This window comes from Papilio machaon, chromosome 26 (assembly GCF_912999745.1).
Source record: "Papilio machaon chromosome 26, ilPapMach1.1, whole genome shotgun sequence".
NCBI classification, from domain to species: Eukaryota; Metazoa; Arthropoda; class Insecta; order Lepidoptera; family Papilionidae; genus Papilio; species Papilio machaon.
Window position 1 is genome coordinate 5,259,201 of NC_060011.1, and position 22,278 is coordinate 5,281,478.

Here is a 22,278-nt window from a genome sequence, read left to right on the forward strand (position 1 = left end):
TCAGTCTAATCGATTCAGCCGTTCTTGAGTTATAAATGGTGTAACTAACACAACTTTCTTTTATATATATAGATTTTATAGTCACAGAATTTTATATGCAGCCGTTTTGGAAATACCTTCTAAAAAACATCCCTTCATCTGATGTTTCACATTTAAAATACTAGTAAGTCTTGTAAGATTATATAAATAGATTGTCCGATAAGTTCGTTCTCATCTTCCATAGCGTAAAAGAGACCTTTGGTTAAGATAAAAATTTAATTTGACAGTTTTTTGCTGAAAAATATAAGAGTTTATGAAATAGAATGATTGGTACAAGACATGTTTAGTAATCTCTGTTTTATTTATCAAAACGAGAGTGATGGAATTTTTTCTTTCACGTGTGTTACCAGTGGAAACTCACCTTAACAATCATATTTAATGTATAAATAATTTCAAAGCTCTATACCACAATTTTTCATATTCACATACTTTGCATTTGTTAAAATTACTAATCAAAAGCGAAATTTTGTAGGATCATAAGTGTGGACCACAAGAGGAGCTTTGTAAAGGTTTGAGCTCTGAGGGTTAGCGGTTACCGTTTTCCGCTCGCCGACACAAAATATCTAGTCGGATTTTACACGAAAATTTCACTACGAAATCGCAGACAAAGATACGATTGTAAAAGCACATATTACAGTTGATTTTCAGTGTTAGATTATTCAGGTCTCTTATTCACTATTACGCTAGAATTTTTAGGTAAGTTTATTGATATCGTAGTTATTTTACTGAAAGCCACTATTTCTGACTTGTGTACATTATTTTATTGCGTAATATTTTTACCACTCGTTGATTTTTTCTAAATCACCTAAAGAATACAATAATACCTATACAAATAACATAAGTATATAAAATCAATACCAACTTACCTTAGACTCTCCATCCAGACTGTCTTGATACGCTATACTCCGCATGTGTTTGAGGTAGGCCGTAGTAATTGGCACGCTGTAGTCGACGTCTTCACCTGCGTAGTACAGGCCGCCGTCAGGGCGCCACGGTCGCGGATACCTCCCATAAGAGTTCGTACACTCTATAGTTGTAGGTAGTAACTTCTTACGAGGCGGCGACCGCGACTTAGGAGGATCTTTCGAAGTCAAATTAGCGACATCTAGCGGATTGTATTTTTTCTCTTTTTTAACTTCGACTTTTGGTTCAGTAACTTCTACGTTTTCTGTCACCTTGGTACTTTCTTTATCACTTTCTTCGATTACTTTCTCTTCTTCTACTTCTTGCTTCTCCTCCGGCACTAATGGTGGTGGACTATCATCGACTTTTACGTCTTCAACGTCGATTAAACTATTTTCGTCTTTGTCTATCTCAGGGTCGGTACGAACAGGCTGTTCTTCTCTAAACGCAGGTTCAACAGACGAACTTCTATTTAATAAGGGAGTGGAATCGAACCCGTTGACCTTTTTGGAGGTAAGTTCAATATAAGTCGGTTCCTGATCTTCTGTGTCAGTTGGTTTAGGGCTTTCGACTTTCTTCAGTGGTTGTAGTTCTGTGTAATCGAATTTCGGTTCGTAAGGATAATTGGAATGGGCGGCATCAATCTCTGATTCCCAATTCCTGGTATAGTCAGCCGCACAGTGAGGGAGGAATGGCAGATAGGGGGGATGTCTGGTGGGGGACGGTGAAGGCGTAGGCAGCGGAGGAGGGGAGGCACTGCGCGGGCGTCGCGCGCACTCCGCGCACCCTGTCAGGAACCTGGTGACCGCTTCACGAGGTAGAAACGCATATGTCTCCGTAATCTGTGGAAGAAAGTATCTTCTATCAGAAGAAGGGAAGAAAGACGGAAGATAATCATTTATTTCTTTGCACAAACTAAACACAAAATAGCATGACATCAACAAAACATAATATGAAAGTCACAAACTCTTATAAATATCCTGCGACATAGGTTTCCAAATCTTAGTCTCGTAAAATTGGACAAGAGTATGGTAAAGCGTTCAATATACGCACAAAGTAAACATCGCAATTTCTAAAAAAAATTAATGCTTTCAAAATTATTTTATTTTTAATCATAATATATGACAGCGCCATCTGTGAATCTATTGAGTAACTATGGCATTTGTTTCGAAAACAACTTGTCGGAAAATGTTTTCCAATTTCATAACTAGATGGCGTAAAACAAAATGCACTCAAAAGTAACATAAAAAAACAATTTCAAACAAAATGCATTCAAAAGTACCATAAAAAACAATTTCAAACAAAATGCATTCAAAAGTACCATAAAAAACAATCTCAAACAAAATTCACTAAAAAGAAACAAAATAATGACATGAAAACTTCTTTCTTTCTTTCTTCTCTCTTTCAAAAACCCTCTAAACTCTAAAGAAAGTTCTCTTCTTTCTTGTAACATGTCTATATTGTATAATTATTGTTATTTCGCAGTCGGTGTCGGCCGAAGTAAATAGGTGACATTTTATATTTGAGATGTATTAGACATACTTACGTTTATGTCCCTACTTAGGCCGAAACCGACTCCAAAATAACAATAATTATACAATATAGACATGTTACAAGAAAGAAGAGAACTTTCTTTAGAGTTTAGAGGGTTTTTGAAAGAGAGAAGAAAGAAAGAAAGAAGTTTTCATGTCATTATTTTGTTTCTTTTTAGTGAATTTTGTTTGAGATTGTTTTTTATGGTACTTTTGAATGCATTTTGTTTGAAATTGTTTTTTATGGTACTTTTGAATGCATTTTGTTTGAAATTGTTTTTTTATGTTACTTTTGAGTGCATTTTGTTTGAGATTGTTTTTTTTGAAGTCGGCTATTTTTTTTTCTTAAAATTTTTGTTTTATTTCACAATTTTTAGTGAATTTGAAGTTCAATTACAAATTTCCTTAATACGCATGAGGAAAGAAATAAGACAAATAAAGAAAAGGACTTTCCTTTTTAATATGTGTGTACTCAAAAACTAATAGACAATGCAGCAGATAACCACTATTCCTTTAAACAATGAACTAATTATCAAAATCGGTATACAAATTGAAAATTAACGAACTAATACATCGTAGCTTGCCTATAATTTTGTCCAGCCGCGCGCCGCACTAGCATTTTTCGAATGCGCGTAGTTTTTAATCATTTAATATCTTCCAAACTATTGATCAGAATTACATAGTTTAAAGGCTAATGTAATCTGCATTTAATACTCTAGCCATCAAACATATTTATTTGGATAAGGATTCATATCGAATATAATATAATAGCGCCGTAAGTTTACGACGCTGTTTTTCGTGTGCATTTTAATCGAAGTTTGTTCACAATAACATGGTTTTTGTGAGACATCCATCGATGATAGATATATGCCACCTGAGACTTTTATTTAGCAAATTTAAGGATCTATAATTACTCCATACATCATTTTAATGTAGGTCATATAGTTTGACCTACGTAAGCCCAGAAAGCAAATTTGTGCTATTCATTGTAACGCGATGTAGCATTTTTCGTTTCCGCGTAATTTTATTCTTACGATATCTCCTAAACTATTAGACAGAATGAAATAGTTTCAATTGCAAATATAATCTACATTAAATTCTCTTGATAATGAACATATTTATTTACATAAGGGTTAATACTGAACTTGAATAATAGCGTCGGAAATAGGGCATGAATTTAATTAATGTTTCGTAAAGAAAAAAATGGTTATTGTGAGAAAACTATAAAAGATAGATATATGCTATCGCGGACTTTTATTTAGCACATTTAAAGAGCTACAATTCGCCATACATCATTTTGATGTAGGTCTTATAGTTTAGCCTACGTAAGCGCTGAAAGCAAAAATGTCCCTAATTTCCGCAACAAATTTTGAAGCTATATTTAAATTCTACTATTCTTCTAGTTATTTAAAAAAAAAACAAAAAAATGGGACCCACCTGCAAGCACTTCCTTTCGTTTAAAATAATTTTTATCAAAATCGGACCACCAGGGGCGGAGATTCGCGGTAACACACATAAAAAAAAAAAAAAAAAAAAATTCAGTCGAATTGATAACCTCCTTCTTTTTGAAGTCGGCTAAAAATAGTTCAACTCACCGTTCTGTAAGTTCTTTTTTGACCCGCATGTTTCCCAGGCCTGCCTTCCAACTCAACGTGCACCGTATAAATTATATCGAAGAAATTTTCTACTATTGCAACTTTTCTATAAACAGGTTCTTGATTTGGCGCATTCTGAAACAAAGAGAAATATGAAATTAGCATCAAATTGGTTTTAAAAAGTGCTGCCATCTGTTATCTGTAATTGAAATCAGTTTTTACTGTTGGTGCTATTTGCCAATAGATGGTGCAAAAGTCTTATAATTAATAGCTTTTAAAAAATCTTTTTCAAAAACTGTTCACTCAATACTTTTCAAACGCAACTAGTAAAATTATTATCTTTTTTATGAAGACACTAGCGCTTGACCATGATCTCTCCGGATCATTATAAGGATCAAAAGATTTACATATATTTTTGTGGTATTTTGTTGTTAAATTGTGTAGAAAATGTTATAAATACAACAAATACCAACATAACGATTTTTATAAAATATAAATATGTAGTTTAATTCTACCACCGAAATCTGCGCAAGTCTAAATGAATATCCGTAATCTCTTATCTCTGATCTCGGAGTCAAAGATGTTCACATCTTTCAATAATACGAAGGCAAAAAGTTCCATGCAAAATTTTAATCATTAACGCTAAAGCTTTACCATTATCATTTTCTGTTAATTAAATTCTGAATTAATTTCTTTAGGATTGTGAAAACGAACGTCTTGGCTAAAACTATTCAATCTTCAACAGATTATAACGTTCCTTATACAGCCCGTGCCTTCGGATCCCGTAATTAGACTCATAAATTCGGTCGCGGACAGCAATTAGCCGACGCGAGTCCCGGCGACCCTAATTACCTACGACTCCGACTCCGGGACAAAGTAATTACGTCGCCTGTCGCCTCAACAGCTAGGGTTGCCAACTGGCAGTTTCAAGATAACAATGTTTTATCACCTTTCGACGATAGATGTCACTGCGCGGTACTTAACACATTATAAATTAAACTAACTTTCAAGATGGTGTAAACTCAATCTTAGCACATAAGTTGGAATAGAATGGGTAGCTATTTAACGATCAACCCACGATATGGCAACGTGATTGATCATTGGTTACATCGATGGTTAAAGGTTCGATTATCAAAAAACGGTAACTTATGTGGTTTTTTTTTAAAGTTGTTTTTTTACTCAGGCACCGTTGCTTGGAAATGTGGCATATTTAAAATTAATCTCAGTACATAGGCTTTCAACTAAAAATACTGAAATAATAATTAACAAAAATACGAAATGCAAAAGCAACATAAGGCGTGACATATAACACATGTCTGTGCGAACGCGAAGAAATAGCGGTATCAACAGCGATGGTTATCCCGGAGAGAGCGGACATGCGGTCGGGTCGGTAGCATCCCGGGGCGACCAGGGGGCGTCCCGCAGCATCTCGGGGCGTCCAGGGGAGGTCCGGGGCGGGCGCAGCGGGACTGCCGTCTAATGGCCCCGGCGATTACACGGCCGTGACCGCGACAGCAGCCGACATCAGGGTTGCCAAATGCCAACTTGAATTTGGCATAGTTTCTTTTTTGTTTTAAGTGAAGTCTTGAATTCGCAAATAGTTTTATTTTTCTGTTTTCGTGTATTGTAACCACTCTAGAATGTAGTTTTTACACTTATTACATGTTTTTTTTTTTTTTTTTGAGATCAGTTACACGTTAGTTAAACGAACTATGTAAAGTATTTTTTATTTATTGTGTATTCTACTTTTAGAGTACACAGTAATGTTATCTAACCCAACCCATTTGTTATCCGCTATCACTCGCAATTAGCAGGACTCGGAGCGCGAACAGAGTTCTTCAGTGAACTAAATCGGGCATCCTTGATCTTCTTAAAGACATAATTATCAAGACGAGATTTAATCTGTTTCTTTTGTTTTCTTTTTATTCTTTGACATCTTTAAAGTTAAAAGCTACATATAGATAGTAAGTAAACTAAATTTTAAGTTATTATTGCTAACAGTAAACAGTTTTCTACTGTTACTGTACTGCACTGTCTTCACAGATTTATGGGTTGCCCTCGTGTGAAACATTAAGTATGTTTGGCAAGCTATTGGTGATGCAATCGGCCGTAAATTCGGGCGCCGACGATCTGCGATAACTCGGCAACAGGTGGCGCTATCACCTGCCCAAAGCGATACGGCTACAATGAACGGTACGCTAAGCTATGCATAACTCCGTCTAGGTTATGGAATCCTGGTATGCGTGTTGTGCGTGTATTGATTTTCTCCTAGACCAGGGATGGTGAACCAATGGCACGCATGTCGTACGACAATATTTTGGATATGTTTTTACTGCTCACAAAATTAAGTAGGTAGTGATAACTACGCTACTGAATGTGGCCAATAAATAAAGTTCAAATTTCTTGATGACACGTTTTTGACCTTATTAAACATTTTCTGTTATAAATGGCACGTTGATATGTAAAGGTTCGCCATCTCTGTCGTAATCTTTCGATCTGTGTTTTTTCTAAGACCACCACAATTATGTTAGTGACTTTAAACTTCCTACTCATAACGTAAAAAAATATATTTCTTAATAATTTAATCAGAGGTATATTGGATTTTGTTTTTTAAAATCCTCTTTTAAAAATTTACAAAATATAACTTTACGAAATACTAGAAATATACGCAGAATTTCACTTTGATCCATGGGGGATGCGAAGTTCGAGGGAGGAGTGGAGTGCGGGTTCCCGTTTCCTTTGTACTGACAGCAACACGCCCGACCGCACCCGGGCGGGTCCGGATGTCGCGAAAAGGGCCAATTGAACCGCCGGGTATATCCGGCCGGCTTGTGCTAGAGTTTAACCGGTTTTATCAAGTGATTGTACATATAAGTATGAAATATTTTTAAGGTCACGTTTGAAAACTCGCGGAAAAGTTTACATTACGAAATGGAAAGTCATCATAGTCTACGTAAGATGTACATTTATGATTCTATGGTGACATATACAACTTATTATAGTTTCATCTGCTCAAAGTCATGTGTGCGCTGCGCAGTGCCCTCGCCCCGCATCCTTGCACGTCTGGTTACATCTAAAATTGTGTTGTGTGAGGTTCGTGCGATGTTCCGAGCCGTTAAGATATTTGAAAAATACTATACTAATGTTAAAGCAGTAAAACTTTAGATGTGCATTACCACGTTACTTCGGAACGGTTGAAATTAATAATCTAATGAATAGTTATGTTTAATGTTTTCCCTTTTTTTAATTAGTTTTACACAATCTTTCATTTTGTTTCTATCATTGTTTAAAATGATGTAATTTGAACCTTTTTTTTCACACTTTTTCTGCTACACCTTTTTGACTTTATCCTCATCAAGGTTTAACAGTTAGTGAGGGTTATAGACTATGTAGGTATCGACAAAAACAGGTCACCACAGAGTGTGGATTGACAGAACCGTATCGATTTATAGTCAACCCTATCGACAAGGGTAAGAGCACACAAAGAACAGTGCCAACATGAAATATTAATATTGAAAATATAGAAAAGAAATTCTTTAATAAAATAACGGAAAATTTTGTTTTTCCGCATCTAAGCGACATAATCATTAATCCGAAAATATAAATAATTAAATCTTTATACTTAGAATAGGGTTATTTATCTTTGTAGCCTCTAGTTTGCGAAAACGAATTGATATGATTTATTTATTTATGTTGTAAACATAGCGTTTTATTATCAAGATTAAAGCTTTAAAAAAGATTACCTAATTGTTTGGCGTCAAAATGTTGAAAAGGTAAAATAAATGATTTTTAAAACTTTCATAGCTTAATATTTGTATCGCAAAGTCCTTGGTGTGCGCCTAGTTTTACATCATCAGTGAGCAGTGAGCGCCGCGCCGGCCGCCTCGTGTCGACCGATCACACGTTTTCCGCTGCCGGGAGCACGCTTTAGTGATGTACTTGTAATATGAATTAATAGGAGATATCGAAATTCTGATTTATTTTTTTGATTGTTTTATTTTATAATTGTGACTGGCTGGAGTTTTTACGCAGATATGTTTATACAAATGCTCCATTGTGACCGCCTTTAGTTTTAACTTGGCTTGACGGAAACGTAAAGTCATTCTATTAATATTCTGCCACAAAATAATATGTAAAATATTGTTACATTTCATTTAATAATTCTTATTTATTAAAAAATAGTTACAATAGAATGAGTAGTAAGTACTACGCTTTAAATGTCATAAAATACATCGAAAAAATAAAAAATATCGATATAAATCTGCCGCAAAAATAGAACATCCCTAGTGCTCTTGGTGCGCATTAATCAGTCGGTCGTTTGGTCCCGCCGCAAAGTGCCGCCTCTCCCGCTCCCCGCACCCCCCACGCCTCGACACCTCGCCCCCCGCAGCCCGCTCTCCACAGTAGGGTTGCCACCTAACATAACGCTAACGTTGATTTATTACGTGACAAACTCTACGCCCTTGTCCTCTTTGGTACATCCTTAACTGGTTGGTATAAATTATTGTTGAGTTTTTTTTTGGTACATATCTTTTATTTGAACTACATATTTCACTAAAAAACATACTGGCTAATTATAAGGATAAGTAAAGAGACAAAATTAAGTGTTCATCTCGGCCGAGAAAAAGGTTTGCAAAAAATAAAATAACTCTTGCCTTAATAATCACCGGTAACAAATCTGTCAAATTCGCGTGGTTTTGCAAATATTGTCGATGTTTTTCTAACATGAAGCGGACCGAACGAGAATCGTTAGAAAAAAGAGTAATTCAGTATAATTTTAATAATGGGAAAGCCGATGCAGTTCGTCATTTTTCTCAAGAACTATAAGCACAAGTATCTAAAGGATAATTAAACGGTATGGAGAATCAGGAGAGACTGATTTTAAGAAAATTCCGGGAAGGTAACGTACCATAGCAACTGATCGAAACTTAGATAAGGTAAAAAAAGGTTTTTAAAGAAGCACCTTCAACATCTGTGAGGACTGCGGCTCACAAATTAAAAATATCTAAGTCAATTATATCCAGAATTAAAGTTCAAGATCTGGACATGAAGGCTTTTGTGAAACATTGTAGGATATATTTTGTAACTGTCTTTTTTTTTATTTTTTTTTATTTTGCAGACTGTAATATTATATTTTCAAATTGCGAGACATTTATCAAGATTATTAAATATATATTTTATATAAGAAAAATAATACGATACATACACATTACAAGAGGGCCGGACCCTTCGTGTATGGGATATTGAATATCCCAGTTATGGTATAAAAATGCAAACGAACGAAATGTCTCCCCCACATTGTTTGCGAATACTTTCCTCGTACAAGAAATATTGCTGACCACGGGATTGTATTACTAAAATAATATCGTTGTATTTAATGGTAAAATATTGGACAAGCATTTTTAGAATTACAAGTTAGATTAAAAACTGATCTGAAATAATATGTCTAATTTAAGTCCTCTTTCCCTTGCTATCCTTTTCTTATAAGGAAAAGAGGGGAAGAGGACGTGGATTTAACAGAGCAGGGGATAGAAACGAGATATTCTTTTTCAGTGCGTCTCCACCTACGTTGATTAGAGGTAAGTAACGCATCTGCAATTGCGGTTGTCTATGGACAGCGATCGTTTCACTATTTCGGCGAATTCAGGCTGCTGGCTCTTGCCACCTTATGATATAAAAAAATAGTGAAACTTATCTTGAATAATTTTGTAGAATGTATCATTTAAATAATTTAGAAAATTATAATTACGAATTCAACCTTCTACGGTTGTAAGAAACTTACAAATTACCATGTATATGGCTGTCTTAGTTTTAACAAGGAAAATGTCAAGAATGAGATTATGACGTAACAAGTCTAGTGTCCTTTTGTAACAGATAGAGTATTCCAGTCACAGAGTAATGACAGATATAATTCAGAGCGACCGCAGTCATCGTAACGACACAATCACAATATCGATTTTATATTACTCTGTGCAGACTGAAAGCAAGGTTTTATTTAAACTTTGCTTGAAATATCTGTAAATTTCTGATAATATAAACGTACTTTGAGTGGTTAATTGATCACTAAAGGAGTATCTTAGTTTAGATTTCTCATAATAAATCTTACTAATATTATAAATGCGAATGTTTAGATGGATGTTTGTTTGAACGTATCTCCGGAACGGCTTAACGGATCTTGATGAAATTTGGCATAGATGTAGAACACATTCTGGAAGAAAACAAAGGCTTCTTATAAAGGTTTTTTAAATGCCACGCGGACAGAGTCGCGGGCTACAGCTAGTATTACAATACACGCCAAATCGACCCATCTCTTAACAGATGTAACTCTTTTGGTTGTTTGGATGGTATTATTTTTTAAAAGTTGAAAGCAATCTTAAGTGTCACTCGGATTATCCAACAAACTCAATTTAGTTCTAAGTCAACAGTAAGTATGGACAAAATTGTACAAACAATATTTGATAATATGATGCATTTTTAAGTAAATATCGATTTATATTTTTGTTAAGTGGCCATAGTCAGTGTTAGGACACGTTCATACGTCATCTTAACATAGCCGACGTGTAAAGTTGTAGTGAGATGTTTGCTAAGTCACGACCAAGTACACTGTGCTTAGACTTAAGGTTGTCACATAAACATCGAATGTGAAAAAAAAAATTACACCAGAAAAAAACATTAATACAGAATTAATATAATACTGGTCATTGAAATATTCAAAGACAATATTGATATGAAAATATGTTTTGTGTGTCTAAACATGTTTTTTTTCAAGTAAAATAAATTTTTGACAACCCTATTTATTCCCCCTGCTTAGATATCCCAGCGCATCAATACGTCTTTAATCTTGTGGAAATTCATGAGTTCCTTATCCATTTATATTTATTTAATAAACTTTGCACTATTGTTTATTTTCTTTTGAAGTCAAGACAATATTCCCAACGGTCCGGAACAACCCTAGAATGTTCTATATCCCGCGGCATTTGTCGATGTATACCAACAGAACGTTCGCGGAACATTTGCCAAGCACCGCCTACGCTATTTGCGCAGCCCTAACAACACATTCTCACATCTGACGCAGAAATATTAAACTTTGGTATACGTTCGTTTGCTTTTACGGACCTCTCTAGGGAATAAGTTAGGAAAAATTGTATGTCATATATTCGTAACCTAATATAACGTAGAATAGAAATTATCTATAGTAAATTATACAGACTAGCACAGTGTTCTAAAATTTTAATATCACTAAAGTTTAGTCTGTGGTGCAGTGCTGCTGCCTGCAGTGCGAGTCGAGACAGGAATGGCGCCAAATATAATTAGCACAGGCTGCAGCTGGCTGTGGCTGTAATCTGACAGACTGAATTCACGACCTCTGCTGAACTTCTGGTATCCTGGTAACCTCATTACCTTACATATAGTAAAATTCAAAGAACTTGTATGTCTTGTTTTATTTAATCCAAAAAATTATTAAGTCTGCAGGCTCCCTTAAAGCACTTGAAAAGCATTTCAGTATCTTTGAAAAAAAAGATAACAAATACGGATAACAGTGGTCACAGTTTATCACAGTTTGAGAACGAAGTAGACAAATATGTGAAAACATGTCCAAAAAAAATGTATTTTTATTTAAAAATAAACCTGTTTTATTTGAACAAATTTCCAGTTTTAAATAAGTTGACAAAACTATACTCCTTTAGAGACTACCGTAAACCAAAGACTTTAGGTAAACTAACCTGAATAGAATAGAAGATGCCATCCGAAATAGATACGAAAAAAAAGAAGTAACATTTCACGTGCGGATAAAAAAAGGCCTCCTAAATAATTCCATTGGGCAATCGATCAGCGCCATCTATTGGAGGGCGACTGTCAAGTACGGTGAAGGGTCGGACGGCCTCCAGATTTCCGTTTGTGAATATTTTAAGGCACCGAAAAGAAAGGGTTGAATGGTAAGAAACGTATTGTCGAATCGAAATATTCGAAAAAAAAGAAATGTAAAGGTAAAAGATTTCGTTTACAACGAAATTAGTTTCTGAAAAAGGTTGAAAAATAGCAAAAGCGTATAAAAACTAAGTTTTTTTTTTATTTCACAAACATACTTATATATAAACCTTTCCTATTTATAATTTAAAGTAGATTTATAACTGAAAATGCAGAAAAAAAATCCTACTAGATTCTCGTGTTCCTAACTTTATTAAAATTGTATAACTTCACTTTTATTTCAAACTATTTCCCTTTATTTTCGACACCGCGTAGATCTTTGCAAAACATCCCTCGACGATATTAAAACGGGTTGTAAGAAAGCTGCGAGAGTCATCAGTGAGAGAACGACCGCAATTAACAGCGCCGGCTTTAGGGGAGGGGAATGAAAGGGGCGGGTAGAGTCGGGGGAGGGGCGGAGGCTTTATCGCGCCGGCTTTTGTCGGGAACAGCCACTAGATAAGGGTGGGAACGCATTAATGCTCTGCCTACGGGAAGGAAATTCGTGTGAACGTGTTCGGGTTTGAATTAAGTTTGATTTTAACCTTAGGTTTAATATTTTTTCCCATATTGTCATCAGCGTAGCATTAATTCGTTAAAATATGAAATATATCTGCACTATGTAAATATCGGCATGTATTATCTGGGGGCGTGGCAGTGCTCCACCGAGGCTAGACGAATTTAGACACCCTTTTAAACTTTATACTAGATGAAGCTACATTTAATTTGATATGAAAACATTTAAAAATTAACTTTGGTTAAATAAAACCTAGAATAGAAATTCAGATAATTTGAATTTCTACAAAAAATAGTTGATAATTCATGTAAAATAAACTGCAGTAAAAAGCAGAAACGTCCAGCCCTCATTAGGTGGTCATAAACCGCGGCCCGCATTGTACTGTGAGGCATAAACCTGATCCGACACCGCAGCGACAGGGCCGTGACCACAATCTCCTGCAAATGTCCCAGGAACGATATAAACACATTGCCCTTTGTAAAGGCAAAAAATGAAAAGAAATGAATATTTAAATGAACTTTTTTGCTTCATAACATCTTTAAAATGTACTTAATCAATTATTATAATTATTATTTAGTCTTCAAAATACAAAAGAAAAATAGAAAGAAAATTGCTGGTTTAAAAAATAAAATTACGACGTATTATCTATTTGATCTTAAACCAAAAACATATTATAATTCTATTTTCAATTTTATTTGCCCAAAACCTTATTTTAATACATAAATTAGAAATTATACTTTGAATTTCATTTATAAAACGCAAAATAAAGTGCGACAAGCTTATCTACATAGGTGGAAAAATACATACATAAAAGAAAAAAATTGCAAGACAGCTTTGATACAAGGACTTTGAGACACTTTTTGGATTGACAGGGGGCGCCAGTGAGCTATTTTAGTTTGACATATTATGTCCACCGGATCAGATAAATTTAATAATAATTTCGAAACTAAGCAAAGTTGACAGCCCTATCGACTTTTGCAAAAAAGGGCCATTGGCAGTTTTGGCGAGTTATAGAGGTCAATAGTGCAGGCCGTGGATATTAAATTAGTGGGCACCGCGACACATGACATACGCTAGTTGACTTGTGAGACGAATTATTGAATTAGGGACTTTGAGAAAAAAGTTTCGTAAGTTTTGTAAGATGTTGGTTGATATTAAATTATTATTTTTATTTATAGGCATTAATTTATTAATACGCTTTAAAATTCTTGCTAAAATTATCTTTTTGTGTAAGAGCTTTAAAAAAAATGAGTTTTACAATTAACTTTTCTTCTTCTTCTTCGTATACTTGACTAGCTTTTACCCGCGACTCCGTCCGCGCGGAATGAAAAATAGAAAACGGGGTAAAAATTATCCTATGTCCGTTTCCTAGTTCTGAGCTACCTGCTCACCAATTTTCAGTCAAATCCATTCAGCCGTTCTTGAGTTATAAATAGTCTAACTAACACGACTTTCTTTTATATATATAGATTACTGAAGGTCGTGCTCGTGATATGCCTTTACAGATGCATCGACCAGCTGCCTCCACGCCATTCTATCTTCGGCTTGTCTCAAGGCAGTCGTGGATTAACTTTTAGCTGATATGAGTATAGAGAAATTAATCTCCGTATTTCTAAATTATGACGTACTCTTTGATACTCTTTACATGGCAGTGCTGTAGCGGTAGAGAGGAGTATTCATGTAAAAACATGTTAAAAAATACCTCGGTATAAATGTATTCATACATCTTGGCAGCTCTTAACTTCGCGAAAGTCGCTGCGCAAATCACAATTTTAAGTAAAGCGGGGAGTTGATGGATGCACGGGGAAGGCACTGTGCAGCGCGCCAATGACCTTGGGACGTCAAGATATTTGAAAAAAAAACTAATAACTTACAACAAACATTATTAGTATTGGAAGTTATATTGTAATCGCGCGGATATCGGGGTAGCGTAGAAACGAGGTAGTACGGTAGCAAGTACTAAGGTAGTGAAATAAAGGCGTAGCGTAGTAATGAGGTAGCGAAGTAGAGACGTAACGAGGTAGTAAGGTAGGCAGTGAAGCGTAAACAGGCCGTCTAGCAGCACATGTGACTCCGAAATCGCTCACCGAGCCATCCCCTGTCAAGACTTGCCCTCGGTAGAGCTTAGGGTTGACACATTATAAATAATTTTCAAAAACAATTTTTTTTTTTCATATTAATATATTTATTTGATGTTTTAAATATTGCTTTTTTATTAATGAAAATGTAATAATTATTAAAAGGACAATGTAATAAGATTAACAAAGATATAAATAACTTTAAGTAAATACGTTTGTTTGTTCATACTAAAATTAACTGGTTATATAATATTTGTGGCCGATAACGAAAGAATTTCGAATACCTTAAGTTTCATGATCGCATATTGATAAATTAATTTCAAAGGATATGACATCCTATTAATAAAGTTCACAATAATTTTAAAAAAATACAAATATGTAGTTACCAACCCTATTGAGTAGAAGCAAGTAAAGTGGGGTAGCGTGGTGTACGGGGCGCGGCGGAGGGGGAGCGGAAGTGTCGCGCGATTTAATTCCATCGCCTCGCTTCGCCTCGCCCGGGCCGCGCTGCCGGCAAGTGTACTCCACTGTAGGGAGGCTTCACGGCTCATATCGATTTTTATTCATTATTCATATATCGTGCGTAGTATATATGTGCATATCACCTCACTCAAGCCGCTACCTGAGTGGTTTCAACTATGTACTGTGAATGATATGACTTGTAGGTAGGTAATGTTTGCACCATAACATAGTAAATATTATCAAAATAGAAATTTATTTGTATCTTGAAACGTGATTAAAATTTTTATTAATATTATAAATGCGAAAGTTTAGATGGATGGATATTTCTCCTGAACGACTCAACGGTTCTTGATGAAATTTGGCACAGATCTAGAACATAAGTAGCCTGGAAGAACATGTGTAATTCCACGCGGACGGAGTCACGGGCGACAGATAATAAATAAAAATAATTAATAGAAATAACAATAACTAAATGACTATTAAATAATATTTCGGAGAAAAAACGAACAAATGACATTTAAGCTAAAGGAAGTCACAATAGAACGGTAATTTATACATACTCCTTAAAAACAATTCACTTTAATACATTCTTGGTCAGAGAAAAACAAGATGCAAATATAAATTTAAGATTGTATGTAAACGTATTAATATTTAAATTAACAGACTCGACCAGATTTTATTTCCGAATTAGATAAAAAAATTATCGATATCGATAAAAATATAAATATAAATATAACATGTCTGGTTACATCACTAGCGCTGTGGTAGCGGGCGGGTCGTAAAGCGAGCGCAGGTGACTGCCGCCGGCGGTGATGCCCGCTCCCGACACTGACACGGTAATGTAGGGCTGCCACTAACAAGAATAATTTCTATTTAAATTTTATCTAATTTATATATTTTTTGCACTAGTTCTTTTAATTTGGTTCCGATTAAAATGTTTCTAACTACCGCACACAGAGTTGTTTAGTGGTCTCCCTTAGTTGTTAGTAGGTTTAGTATTAAAAATCTCGAATCAGGGACACCATAAAAAAACATTATTTCATTACAATCCAGATAGTTATTTTATAGATCTCAAAACGATGAAGGTTATTTCTGATACCAGTTTTACTTAACCATTCGTATCTTTTTTAGACAATAATCGATAAAATCATAAACAACATGTTTATGATTTTATCATTATTATCAACCCTACTGTCAGTGTAATATATAGCCCAGTGAGTGCGTAGCGGAGTGGCCGGCAGTCAAAGTTAGCGCGGCTGTTGCATGCACTCGCCGAGCTCTGAATAAATACTAACTATATATCATGAGTATATAGCTTAGGTATATAGAGTAATATAGTGGGATTCCACAACCCAAATATTCATACAAAAATGTAGACAGTAAAAGCGATATTATTTCCAAAGGTATGATCTCTGAAATGAATTTTTTTGTTAAAAACAACAAAACTGATTAAAACATTTTCCACCAAAGATAAAGTTTAAAGAAATCTTTTATTTCGCTTAGTCCTTCGAATATAAAAGAAAGCTGTAAGCAGAATTGGGATTAGTTATCTCTAGCTACGATTCAAGATTATATTATTCTAGACATTAAAAAAATAATTACTACAAGGCATCAATACTGAATGCTGTTTAGAGTCGTTAAATGGACACTGAAGGTGACCTGTATTGTAGACTTAAAAAGATAAATCAACTTTAAGCGACAGTTTATATAACCAATAGCTGTAACTCCGTTCGCGAGGAATTTAAAAAAATTGCATAAGTATCCTCTGTGTTCTTCCAGATTTGTTCTACACCTACGCCAAATTTCATCTACATCCGTTGAGCCGTTCTGGAGATACCTTCAAACAAACATCCATCGATCTAAACATTCGCATTTATAATATTAGTAAGATTAGACGACTCTCATAACAGTTAATTCATAGCTACTCCTGTAAAAGCATGTTTTATTCCAACCACAAAATTTGTATATCCGCATTAAAATTCTAGCGTGTTTTGTGTAGTGGTCTCTCAGGCGGATGTTATCTCTGTGCCAACACCGACCGGTTAGCAGTAAGCTAAGTCGGTCGAGATAAACATATAGAGGTTTAACGCCGCGCCTGTGCCACTTGCGAATTGCGAACATATATAATCTTTGTATATATCTTTACATATACTATATATAGGTACATATATGAGTAACATAGTACTAGCTGGGTGCTTCAAACGGTATTGCCATAGTCAAATAAGCATCGATAGTTCAAAGGCAAACAAAAAAGTTTTTATACGTATTTGTTTTTGAGATTTTCACCGACCACAAAACACTGTCACGAGATTTAAATGTTAAAAATATAATAGTTTTATGTGTCAGTAGATAAGCATAGAAAATTACAAAGTTTCAACAAATGACCCTCGACAAACAAGTCACAATACTTTTGATGTGAAACATCTATAGGATCACTTGTAAACCGAATCGTTGAGTTGGCGACGCTTGCCGTGGCGACGGTCGCCAAGCTATATATACTAAGGTATACATCATATATACCGAACCCGGCCTGAATCCACCATAATATGATGCTTTCCGTCCTTGTCTCCGGGGACTTGTCCTTGTCCACAGGATGAAGGAACCCCGATAATTGAACTGATCGGAACCTCGAACATTTTAAACCGTTGCTTTGCATATATATTAAGCTACTAGAAAAACTTCAATATCGTGTTTTAGAATATTGTTAATATTGTTTGTTGTTGAGCGCGACTTCACCATAGCAACGACGTGACAAGAGATAACGAAAATTTGTAGAAAATAAATGTACTTCTTGTGAAGATTTAAGTTTTTATTCATAGAATAAACAATATATATATATATATATATATTATTTTAATAATATTACCTTTATGCATATTGTACACACACGATGTTTCACATCTGCCAGGCGTCCCGTGACGGATCACATTTTTTTAAAACACTGACGATCAACAAATAGAAAGACAGAGAAATTGAATTATTATTTATTTCATTTTATTTGTTTAAATATAAGTAACAACATTTATAAATTAGTTAATTCATTGTGAACGATGTATCTAAAATTATCGATATTTATTTTATCGATATATCCGCACATCACTAATGTTGTTTGCGGCTAGTTTCCGGGCGGGACGTCACGTCCCCGATCCTACGCTGTGGGAACTCAGCTGAGGTCTCGCTAAGTTATCACATCTCAATATACAGCGTACTTATTCCTAGCACATACTGCAACTGACAACAGAAATGAATTATTTTTATGTTTGTAATATTGAAAAGAAAGATGTGAGCAAACATTTACTTCACGGTGATTAAAAAAAAAGTGTGAAGTAGATTATTTGAGTAGTACACAATTTATCCTTACGCTACGAAATGTTCCAATCATCAGACGAAACGTTGTTTTTACGAAAGGTTTGCGATCCCTGGCCTTGCCTATAACAAACTATAGGTCTTATAGGCTAATAGAACTCTGTGTAGTAACCAAAGTATAAACGATTGCCACATAATCGAATAACAGGCTGGAGCTCGTTCATGATTAGATATCTTAGCTACTATGTATAATCCGGTGTCGGGCGGTCTGCGGGGGGTTCAACGGGTGGTGCAGACCGTGCGGCGCGTGTCGGGTTGCTGTCGGCTGTCGAGTGGCGGGCGGGGGGCGGGGGGCGCGGCGCTAATGACGCGCTTGTTGCCGCGCCGCCGCACCACTCGACCGACCCATGCCACGACCCGACTACAACCATAGCTTAAGAATTGTTAGATGTGACTACAGACAAAACCGTTTATAGCGACATCGTTTAGAACAACATACCGGTTAAATTGACCAAAATCAAAGGTCCTAGCTGAATGTTATTACATATCTTTCCTATTAATACCTGTCGTTGTTACAACTATCGGTTTTTACGACTCAATATGAGTAGTCCCTTCGATGTCGTTATAACAGATTTTGACTGTATTTTTATTTTTATTGCTTTAAAGAACTTGCACAAGAAAATAAGTAGAGCATATCTAGTAGCTACAAACTAATTTATATCATTGTCGGCGCCACAAGAACAATGTGTCTCGGAGACGGAGACGATGTTCTGCGGAAGGGCCGCAGACTACGCTTTTATTTGTTCTCGACGCGACTTTTATTTAATTCCTGGTATTCCTGCAACTCCTGCCTTCTGATGGTGTCCTGGTAAATTGTTACTTCTTGTAATCCTTTCTTTATAACTTTTCTGCTAAGTGTGATTATTGCAGAAAGAAACACAAAGAAACCTTGATTTCAAAGATATTCTGTTAAAGTTCATTAATTCATTAAAGTTTCTGAGTTATGTAGTTATTTATAGTTAAATTAAGAAAGATAAAAATAGCACCTACAACGAATACACTTGCGAGGTACCTAAAGATGGGAACTTATTAGAAACTAGCTTTTACCCGCGACTCCGTCCGCGCGGAATAAGAAATAGAAAACGGGGTAAAAATTATCCTATGTCCTTTTCCTGGTTCTAAGCTACCTGCCCACCAATTTTCAGTCAAATCGATTCAGCCGTTCTCGAGTTATAAATAGTGTAACTAACACAACTTTCTTTTATATATATAGATGAAAGAAAACTTTCGGCAGATAAACTAATTTGTTCCATAGTGGAATTTATTTTTAGGGTAAAATAACCTCAATATGGTACCTACAGTAGGTACATTAAAATATTTCCAAAAATCTTGTTTCCACTTTTTATTATAAACAAAATGGATTATAAAAAAAACTTACTTTTGTCACAGTTGGAGTTGTGGCGTAAAAAAAAAACAACATGGACATTGTCCGGGCGGGTGTACCAGGCGAGCATAAATTACAGAGCAGCGGTCAGTAATTGCAGTGCTGGGGGCGTACGCGTCAGCACGCGATGTTTGTAATACGATTATATCACTTCGCGTTGCCGAAGCGTTGCCGTGTCGCCGACGTGACGTGACGATTGCCTTTGTTCCACGAAATACGACACACATGCTATATTTTTAACCTTTGTAATAAAGTGGAACAAAAAGTTAGCCAAAAACGCTGCATTGAACATACATGGAGCATAAATCGAAACTGTAACTAGTAAACGTATGTTTTCTGTAAGCCCTAGTACTCTATATCATGAAAATAAAAGTGGTTGATACTTTATTACGGATCAATTTTTGCAATTGATATAGTATATACATACAGATAGATATGTTCGCTTAAATAAGTGGAACTCTGAGTTGCGTGTGTGACAAACAAAATATTTAACGAGGTATGTTAAAACAGAATATGTTGATAAGGTCACTCAGTTAAAAGTATATGGATCGTTACGACGTTTGATTGTCCGATGTTGCTATCTTGCCGCAATGCTCATAAAACCGGTTTTACAATTCAGCATCGTAAAACAGAAATGTCACCGCATCCGAACACCATGGTAATAAATAATGCGAATAAAGTTTTCACACAGAAATGTACGTAAAAGATTATGCACCTGACTTTCCTTAGACCAGTCTTTTCTTTACATAAAAGTGGATCTCCAAATGATACTTCTATGATCAAACTATAGTTGTCTGTGTTTTTTAAAGAAAAAGAAAGGCAAGACTATGTTATGTTTATATTTAGTTGCGACAGAAGAGGTACGTTGCACTATGATCTAGTGTGACTTCACCCAACGAAACATATTGTCTCATTTTTCTTAAAAGGAAAAAGATAACTCTCTCTAATCATCTCTAATTTGCCCGGTTAAAATTTGTCTTTGGTTTTCATGGAGTAAACATAAAAATAATTTAAATCTGGGTTAAGGTTAGTCTAATTTTCGAAATCTTTTTTGTATTAATCTACTAGGCGAGCATAAACTCTAGTGCTGTAGCCAACGACGCGAACACGCTTCACCAAATTACAATCGTCGAGGCTTGATAACGAGCTATACTAAGCACTCATCGTGCCGGGACTCGCGCGGATGAATCAATCAATCAACGCAAGGGGTGGGGGGCGACGGCAGAGGGAGGGAGGGGGTTTAATGAGCTGGGCGTCTCTAATGTCGGGTAGGTGAAAATGGCGGGAACTCCATTTACGTTTGATTCTGTCAGACAAATAGAAGTACTGAGATTTTAAGTTGTAATTTGTTTGGTGATTTTTAATAATGTTTTAATAAATCCACTTCGGTTATATTTTTACTGGTTATTAAGTACTTATTAGTTATTTATTAAATAACATTAATAAATAATAAACAGGAATTTTGACGTAAAATATCGCCATGTAATTTAATACGTTAACTAATCTATGTCTCCCGCAGGCTGGGAATATTAAATTAAACCGGACTGCCGCGTCTGGGGACTTGATAATTAAAAATTACACATTAATTTCACCGCCGGCGCAGGCCCCGCTACCGAGTAAATTAAAAAGCTAACAAGGCTAGAAAATCTGTCTCAACGTACTAAGTCAAAATAACTAAAATTATTTGAAAAAACTTAAGAACGATAAGGGTTTCTGACCTGATCATGTAATAATTTTATAAAAGGTAGTTTTAGTTTTCTTAGATGGCAGCACTGCTCGACCCCGCCACTCTTTTGTGACAACTTCCGGCGAATGGATTGAGAGTGGTGGGGTTGAAACAGCGTTTGTTTATTGAGTCAGGAGCTCGGCCAGTCGTTGGATATCCGTCGATGTGATAAGTCGTCTAGTGGAAAGACAGTCGTCTAGTAGAATTGACCGTTAGACATGTTGAAAATGGAATAAAAGTATTCACTGTGCAATGAATTGGAGTTTTTCTTGACATTTCAGAAGTGGGATATATAAATCCAGGTATGAACGCCCTCAAAATTTTAAATACTAATTTACATTTAAAAAAAAAAAATTACTTTAAAGTACAAAGTAGCTATAACGCTTGTTAATTTTTTTATTTTTATTTTTTTATTTTTTTTTATTTTACTTTCGATACTGCACAAATATGACACTGTCATACTGCATTTGATCACGGCTATTTTCCAAAAATACAAATTATGCATATCTTCTATATCTATATATATAAAAGAAAGTTGTTAGTTACACCATTTATAACTCAAGAACGGCTGAATCGATTTGACTGAAAATTGGTGGGCAGGTAGCTTAGAACCAGGAAAAGGACATAGGATAATTTTTACCCCGTTTTCTATTTTTTATTCCGCGCGGACGGAGTCGCGGATAAAAGCTAGTGTTACAAAGACTTTTT

At 35.4% G+C, this 22,278-nt stretch overlaps 1 protein-coding gene across 4 annotated transcripts in view; it reads right to left on the reverse strand.

Annotated features, from left to right (window-relative positions):
* LOC106721221 (nucleolar protein 4) overlaps nt 1-22,278 on the reverse strand; it is a 126,449-nt gene that overhangs the window by 56,123 nt on the left and 48,048 nt on the right. For all 4 annotated transcript variants that reach the window (XM_045684421.1, XM_045684422.1, XM_045684420.1 and 1 more), the window contains exons 3-4: nt 4,070-4,204; nt 906-1,784 (exon numbers count right to left, since the gene is read on the reverse strand). In XM_045684421.1, the coding sequence (XP_045540377.1) occupies nt 906-1,784; nt 4,070-4,204 (1,014 nt within the window). The remainder of the gene's footprint in view (nt 1-905; nt 1,785-4,069; nt 4,205-22,278) is intronic.